This window comes from Camellia sinensis, chromosome 11, assembly GCF_055761805.1.
Source record: "Camellia sinensis isolate YWXY chromosome 11, ASM5576180v1, whole genome shotgun sequence".
NCBI lineage: Eukaryota > Viridiplantae > Streptophyta > Magnoliopsida > Ericales > Theaceae > Camellia > Camellia sinensis.
Window position 1 is genome coordinate 167,857,759 of NC_138971.1, and position 9,337 is coordinate 167,867,095.

At 30.7% G+C, this 9,337-nt stretch overlaps 1 protein-coding gene across 1 annotated transcript; it reads right to left on the reverse strand.

The window, feature by feature from the left end:
- Positions 1–5,344: 5,344 nt before the first annotated feature.
- Positions 5,345–7,428, reverse strand: LOC114266570 (transcription factor TCP19). The gene has a single exon (XM_028207486.2). It carries the CDS (start codon positions 6,740–6,742, stop codon positions 5,633–5,635), a length of 1,110 nt encoding a protein of 369 aa, XP_028063287.2. The 5' UTR covers positions 6,743–7,428; the 3' UTR covers positions 5,345–5,632.
- Positions 7,429–9,337: the final 1,909 nt, after the last annotated feature.

Consider the following 9,337-nt stretch of genomic DNA (forward strand, 5'->3'; position numbering starts at 1 on the left):
ATGGATTTATTTTTATACTCAATTTTAATGATTTAAATTGTTCATATTTAAAAATTTATTCAGTATATCATATCTATAAAAAATTAAATTGATCGGATATCAGAAAGTATGTGTTCAAAAAATTATTTATTAAATTTTTTTAATTAAAATTTGTTAAGTATATTATATTTTTAAAAAATTAAATTAATCGGATATCAGAAATTATATGTTTAGATCATTTTATAAAAAATCAACTAAAAATTATTTTAATCTAAACATATAATTTCTAATATCTGATTAATTTAATTTTTTAAAAATAAAATATACTTAATAAATTTTAAAATATAAATAATTTAGATCATCACAATTAAATTCAAAAATAAGTTCAATGGCCCAATAAATAAGATGTCAAAAGAGAAAAGTTACGGAGAATCCTAATTCATAACTTGTCCTAATAAAAAAGACGGTAGATTGAGTTTGGGCCCGCCTATATCGAGGAGCACGCGCAATTCTTCACATGACAGCTGGACCCTTACGGTCTAGTGCTCTAACTAACTTCACGCTCTTTCTAGAGCGTGTAGGTTACACTATAATGAAAATTAGTTTGAATAAAATTTTACCTTAGCTTTTATAATTTTAATTTAAATAGTTAAGTCTCTACATTTTTTTTATTTTATGATAATGTAATCAATTTATCATATGTTATTAATATTTTAAATAGAAAAAAATTATATGTAAAATTAGAATGATGAAAATATAATTTAAAATAAATTATAAAGACTACTAGTATAACAAATATATTATTCTTGTGATCTATGTAATTTGTTTTGAATTTTACTTTGATTTTTTTAATTTTATATATAGTTTTTCTGTTTCAAGTTCTAACTATAATTGATAAAGAAACCACATTATAATAAAGTTAAAAATAAATGGATTAAATTATTAAATTAAAATTATAAGAATTTAAGTGACACTTTAGTTAAACTACAAATATTAATAATGTAATTTATCAGATAGCAAGGTAATGAAATAATGAAAAATTATTGGTTAATTTTAGGGTGTCACGTGATCATATTCAAAATTAATTATAAATTTATATTTTTTAATCACTTAGGTCAAGTTTGGGAAGACTAAATAAGTGTACTTTTTGACTTTTTATGAAATATGGGTTGGATTTGGGTTGGGTTTGAAGTGATGTGTTAGAGAGGTGATGTGACTTAAATAAGATGATATGACTTAAATAGGATAGTGACTTTTTAACTTTTTGAATTTTTTGGAGGATGCCAAACTTGGCCTTAATATAAAATCGTAAATTTTAATTTCTCTACTAATTAAATATACGTGTGTCAGACGTAATAGAGCTGAGAGTGATGTTTGGAATTTGAATTTAGAATTAGCATTGGTAAACCCACCATAGAAGTGGGCCACATCGGACCCCTCCCCAACTAGGACCGTCCGTTTCATCCCAACAAACTCGGCCTACCCCACACGGCCCATCTACAGTACACTTGCATACGACTTTTCAACTCACGTGCGCATTCTTGAATTTTCCCAATGCATTTCTGTACTGTCTCTCTCCCCTCTTCAAAGTTGAGAAGAATCATTTCAATTATAGAAAAATGTTTGAGATAAAAAAAAAATTTAAGGCTTCGTTTAGGAAGCTAATTTTTGGACTTTTTTTTAGTTAAAATAGTCACTAAAAATAAAATAAATTTTTTAATTTAATAAGACAAAATATCACATTCAATCCATCTACAATCATTACATTCTTTTTCTCATAAAAAAATTAAACTTTTTAATCCCAAGTTAAAATTGCTAAAAAATCAAAAAGTTAACCCACTTCCCAAACAAATCCTAAATCGGCTAAAATGGGCTAAAAAAAGACAATGGCCTCCTTTAGCTTGAGGGTTAAAAATTATTTTTTGATTTTTAATTGATTTTAGATTATATTATTTTATATATATATATATATATATTTTAAATTAAAAATTAATTTTTAATCAAATTTTCAAAACAACCCAATATATTGATTTTTTATGTTTGGTTTGTTTTTAGGGAGATGCTAGAGAGCTCTAAATCTAGAGCTCTAATTTGAGCTCTAGTGATGTGTCCAAGTAATAAAAAAAAGAATAATGCTTGGGACCCCATTTTGAGGGTCACCCCCTCACCCCCTTTGCCACGTGGCTGGTGGTGATTGGAGGAGTAGGAAAAAAAAGAAAAAGAAAAAGAAAATGTAACCAATGAGGGAGAGAGGGAGTCAAAGGGGTGGAAGGAAAAGGGGGGATGAATCATTGTTGTAAAAAAAAAAAAACAAGACAAGACACAAATATCACATCAGAATGGGTCCTACATTCCCATTAGAGCTATTAGAGCTCCTATATTAGAGTTCTAAAGCATTTTTGTTGTTTTTAATGGTTGACCAAATGTAAGAAGTAAAATTGACAAATGGAAAATATACAAGCCATTTAGAAACTTTGTTAAAGTTACTCCAAAAAGAAAACACAAAATATATATATATATATATATATCTTGGGATTTTAGACTTTTAAACGATTCTATCTTAACAATGTTGAAAATAAACTTATTTTGTGAGTGCAAAACTCCTTTCTTATTGAGAGAAGATCTTTGCTTTTTGTCTTTTTTCTTTTTGTCATTAATTAGATTAATCAAAATCAAGTAGCTAATATAATTATAAAATGAGCCAAATTATTTGAGATTGACTCTGTTCAATTTATTAAAGCCTATTTGAGATCAATTAATTACATAAATAAATTAAATTTAAACACATTGAAAATAATTGACTCTTTTAGCTTGACTCAATAAGTGTATATATATATATATATTGTGAGGACATAATTTTTGAATGACAACACGTGGCCGAGGTGTTACCGAAGTGCTAGCCGAGGTGCCCCGTGTCCTGGTCATGACGCCGAGATGATCTCGGCTAAGCCGAGGTTATCTGCGAAGAAACCGAAATGTTGGATAAGCGGATAAGGGACAAAAGTCCTAGAATGGGAGATGATTTCAGTTTGAGTAAAGATAAATAAGATTAGCAGTAATCCTAAGTCCATGGAAAAAGGCTTCTATTGGGATTAGGTAAGTGTTGGCGAGAGGCACCCAATGGGTCTAAGGTATGCTTTTTATGCTCTGAATAGTGAATTAAACACTTTTGCTATCTGTGAGAAATAACTGACTTGATCGTCGGAGTGTCCCGGGTGGACGAACCACCACCGGAATCTCTTCTTTCTATGACAAGTTGTTCAAGTTTAATCTATTCTGCAGTGTTCTCCAACTGAGTGCTTGATTGACAGTGTGATCGAAAATTCACACACACACACATATATATATATATATATATATATTATAAAACAATTACTAACTTTCTTAAACTCAGCTTAATTAAAGGTTTTTTGAGATGAAATTTAACGTCCTTATCAATTCGATTAACAATGGTTTGAGATTGAATTTATTCACGGATCAAATCGACTAAATCTTATTTAAGATTGATATGAAAGGTACACAACTCAATTTAAACAAATTTAAATTTAAATAAATTTACATGAATGGTCTAAACATTGAACACGTCAACTGCATTGTATAATTTATTTATTTATTTGGAAAAATCCCAAGCCAGTGGTAGTTTTTTTAAAAAATTACTGATTCATAGAAATGTATACGCTTTTAATCATTGAAGTTTATAAAATTTATCATAAATCTATAATTATTTTTTAAAAATACTATTCAGCTTGCTTGTTTTTATTTTTTAAAAAACACTTTTCAAAAAATTTTACTTTCTTATTTTTCGTGTTTTTTTATTTTTACTGAATTTTTTAAATATTTTAAATAATTTTTTTTCTTTTTAGACACACCTAACATAAATACACCTAAAAAGTAAAAAAATTATAAAAAAAATCTTTTAAAAATTCACTAAATACCAAAAATATAAAAATATATATATAAATTCAGTATATTTTTTGTATTTTTATGTATTTATTAATTTTTTAAAATATTTTTTTATAAAAATTTTACTTTTTAGATACATCTAACTAAGGTGCATCTAAAAAAGTAAAAAAAAAAATGTTTAAAATTTTAAAAATATTCACTAAAAATAAAAGAATACGAAAATTAAAAAACTCAATTTAAAAAAAAATTAATTCAAAAAACACAAACTAAACAGACTGATTGATTTACTATTTATTTACTTTTTTTTCTTTTTTCCCCCATTGTGTTCCCCCATTGTGTGAAGAAAGTATGATGAAAGAAATTGATGATGAAAGTCAAACCGTTGCAAAAGTATTTCTCTCAAATTTCTCACAATTCGAAGACATTATGGCATGGCTTTCGCAAGTGGGTTCGGATAAGTTTGAAATTATTTTAGTTAAAAAAATAAAATAAATTATTTTAATTATAACAAACAAAATATCACATTCAACACATAATTATTATATTTTTTTCTTACAAAAAAAATTTAAAAATATCAAAAATTCATAAAACCCTTCTCAAATCAAATTTTTTAACTCAGGTTAAAATAATCAAAAAAAATCAAAAAATCAACTCACTCTCTAAACGAAGCCTATATATATAGTATAAAAATAAAACCACACTATTATAATTTAGGGAGAGATTTTTCTCCAATACAAATTGGATTGGAAAAAGTTGTTGCGTCTATGTGAGTTCACCACAAAATCTGTATCACTAATTTAAATAGTTTAATGTGTATAATTTATTGAATATTTTACCTTTATAAAAAAATTACGTTAATCATATATTGATAGTCATTTGATCAAATTACATTTATATCAACAGTAAATATAATTTTAAAAATAAATTATTAATAAAAATTCATTTTGATGAGTAATTATTAATATCCAATCAATACAATTTTTTTTTAAAATAAAATAATCAATAATTTATATGCATTAAATAATTCAAACTATATCTGTGATGGGCCACAAAGCACCCTCAAGTTGGGAACCCAAGCCCTATAATATATGGGTACATACAAATTTAGGCCAAATTTGAAACCCACGAAAAATCTAAAAAGTCAAAAAATTATTTAAAAAGTTCAAAAATTATCACTATTCATCAAAAGTCAAAATTTACAACTACATAATTTTCAATTTTAATTTTTTCCTACACACTAATTTATACAATTTTTTAATACATATTTTTTCATAAAAAATCAAAAAGTTAACCCAAACATTCATATTTTTTTTCTCAATTTTTTAGTCTAAAAAAATAAAAAATGCACTTATTTAAAACACGCCAAACAATCCCTTAATTTCCCAGCATGGCTTGAAATATATAGATCAATAAATAAAAATTTCAACATAAATCTATAATACCCACCGACCAAAAAAAGAAGTCAATAATAAGAAGGCTTATTTCCACAACTTCTCCCAAATCGGTCAAAAATACATTATTTTAATTTGACTCCACTTTACAATAAACTCCTAATTAAAAAGTCATGTTGAAACCTTTGTTCAACATCCATTTGGAAGACCCTAAACACATAAGGTTTATTCACCCAAAAAAAAAAAAAACTAATTCCTAACACGACCAAAAACAAATTATAAAAAAAAAAAGATCAGTGTTCGGAGAGAGGTCGCCGGAAATGGAAGCAGTGCTCTCTCTCTCTCTCTCTTGAAGATTTTCAAGAAGTAGACTGTGTTTGTTGATTCCCAGATCGACCCATAAACTGCAATTCCTTTTTATCATAAATCTCCAAAGAAAAGTCCCTCAGCATCTGAGCTTTGTTGTTGCTCCCAGAGCTCACGCTCGCCGGAGCCATACTCGACTTCTTCGTCCCAAACGTCGCTCCCGACACCGCCGGCGACGGGGCCCTAATTTCCACCCCACCACCCACCGGCTGCGGCGCCGACACAAACGACGAGATCGGCCTCGCTGACACATCAAAAACCGGCGTCACCGACGGCGAAATCGCCCATAACTGCGGCTGATTCAATCCCGCCACCGGTCTCGCCGCCGTGTGCGGCGGCGGCGGCGGAATCATCCAGAACGCGTTCGACGGAATCATCATCCCGGCGTTACTCACTGCCCAAACCGGCACCAATCCTTGCGGCGGCGCAACCGCCGCAGGGACCACAGGAGCCAGCCCCGCCGTCTGAGAAACGCCGTCGTTGGTGGCGGCGACGTCGTAAAACTCGCTGTTCGACGCCCTTCGCCGCCGCTTTCGGCCTTCGATCTCCTCCTGCTTCGCCGTCGATGATGTTGTGGGGATTTTCAGTGTACCGCCGACCGAGACAGCGATGGCCGGTACGGTACCGGTACCGGTGGCCTCGATGATGGCTTGCTCAGCGTGTTCTAAAAGCCACCGCACAGTCTCGCCGTCGGACTTGTGGCCGAGTTCCCGGGTCAGTTGGAAGATCCGAGCGGCGCAAGTCGCGGGTATTCGGATCCTCCTCCCTCGCCCCTCCACCTTCGTATGGCGGTCCTTTGTCGACGACCGCCGCGCCGCGGCGGCGACCGGCGACGCCACTTGAATGGGTAGTTGCATCTGCATCAGAGGCACCATGCCAATCGGAGTTTGCGATTCCGGGTTGTTGATGTTGATAGGTTTTTGATCCGGTGATTCGGGTTCCGAATCAATCGGTTCTTCCTTCAAAACCGGCGGTGGGTTTTGATCTTCCATAGACGAAACGTTTGTGAATCCATTGTTGTTGTTGTTGTCCTCGGAGGAGCTGAGATCGGAGGTGCCAACGTCGTCGTCTGGTTCGAACTCGTGTTCTTGAAACGACGACATGAAACAGAGAGAGAGAGAGAGAGAGAGAGAGAGAAGCTTATTTGGTTATGGATTGGAATTAGCAAAGAAAGGAAGAGGAAGAGAGGGTTATAATTGGAAAGAAAACAACCCTAGAAGAACTATAACCAAATTCTTAGGAGAGAGGCAGAGAGAGAGAGAGAGAGATTTTTGTAATCTTTGTATGCTGGGAAACTTGAAAGAAGATAGATCAACGGTGGACTTTGCATGATATTGGTTATAAAGCAATAGGATGGTGACACGTGTTGAGTGTGAGTATGGTGGTGGTGCCTTACTTCTTGGGTTATCATCGTAGGACCGCAGTGGGGACAGACAGGTGGGGTCAGCCAATTGGCTACAATTATAGTGGTACCAGAACCAGAAAAGTTTGCGAAAAGTTTTTGATTTATGATGCACTGAATGGATTTGATTGGTTGAGACCACCAATGCTTTGTGGTCCGTCAACTAGCAGAAAGTTAGAATCTTCTCCAGTTGCAATTCTTTAATGGGTTATTTTTTTTATTTTTGATTAATATCACTTCAATATCTTAAATTAGGGAATGGCTATGACGTGCCGTATTTTTATAATTACATAAAAAAAAAAAATAGTATAATTTTATATTTTTTGAATTATAATTAAAAAAATTATAATTAAATACCACATAAGATATAATAAAAGATCTCATAAATCATAATTAAAATATTATTATAATTAAAGAAAAAAACTAGTTATAACTAAATAAGAGAATAACATAATTAAGAGTGCATATAATAAACTCATTAAGAGATGTGTATATTAAAATTTTTCTTTGCATTATTATCATTTTTTTTAATTCCTAGACTACCAGTTGCATCTATTTAGTATTTAATTTTTCTTATTTTAGTTCATATAATTAAATTGTAGACTATCCATCTAAATTAATAACACTTAAAGCTTAACCTAATGACCAAAACAATAATTTTACAATTTGGACAAGGAAAATGATAACTTACATCCTATAACCACATATTCTTTTCCATATTTTATTTCCAAATAATGAATTAATTGTATAGTTTAAGTTGTTTAAATTTTAAAATGATTTTTTTAACTATTAAAGTTGCTTTTAACGATTATTGATTGGTCATACAGTCTCTAATTTGACTATATGAACACAAAAATGGTGAATTATACCAACAGTTCCTATAATTTGGGATTTGTGTCACTTTGATCCTTAACTTTTTAATTGTGACATATTTGATCCTAAATTTTGAATCTTATTCCAAATAAGGATAATTGAAGATACTATTAGATTTTTCAAGGGCAAATTTGTCAATTTAATAAAATATAAATTAATTTGACAAAAATAAATGTCAAAAAATTATTTTTGAATTTTTTAAATTATTTCTACCTACTAAAGATAAAATTGTATAAAATTGATAAATCTTTTACACATTTATTTTTTTACCAAATTAATTTTTATTATATATTTGGATGATAATCATGTAAAATTAATATTTAAAAATTAATCATGTAATTTTTATTCATTTTTATCAATTTTACATAATTTTATCTTTAGTGGGTAAAAATAATTTTTAAAAATTTTAAAATATTTTTTTGGCATTTATTTTTGTCAAATTAGTTTATATTTTATCAAATTGAAAATTTTGCCCTTGAAATCAAGCAACGGTATGTTCAATTGTCTTTATTTGAAATAAGATTCAAAATTCATGATTAAATGTGCCATAATTGAAAAGTCATGGACTAAAATGACACGAGTCCCAAACTATAGGGACTATTAGTGTAATTTGCCCACACAAAAAAGAAACTTGCAGGACTAAATAGACAAAAATTATAGTTTATAGAATAATAGGAAAAATGATGATATATTAAGGGATAAAAGTGTAATTAATCCTTTTTTTGGGTCTGAAGTACAGTTAAAAGTTTGGCTGGGTGGGTTTTTGATTCGGAGTCCAACACAAAGCCCAATAAAGATGTGGATGGATAGACTCTCCAAACCCAAGTCGTAATCATTTTCAAATAATATTCAGATTTTGATCACACGTAATGTACGTGCAATGATTTTTTTGTAATGAATTTATGCCAGATGTTTACAAGTTTTTCGGGTAAAAAAAAAATAAAAAAAAAAAGAAGAAGAACAAGAAGACATTGCATATCAATCTAGACATTTTATTTTTGACCGCTCTTAAAACTTGGACGTCTCAAGTTGATCACTCAATGATGAAAGTTACAATGTACGATCATTTAATTTCTTTAGCAAAAAGAGTTTCTAAATCCCAATCAATGTTGTGAAACCCGGACCGGATCGGCCGGTCGAACCGGTTGGACCGGGAACGGGGCCTGGCTCCGGTCCGGTCAACCCTCCAGAACCGGACTATGAGCAAAACCAGCCTGGAAATTGAAAACCGCCAGAATCGGCGGTTGAACCAGGATAACCGGTGAATCGGACCGGGTTTTGACGGGTTAGACTGGCGATTTTTTTTTTTTTTTTATATTTTCTTTCTTTTCTTTCTTTCTTTCTTACATATTTATATTTATATATATATATATATATTATAAATATATTTTAAAATTTTGACTAAAAATTCTTACTTCAAGAG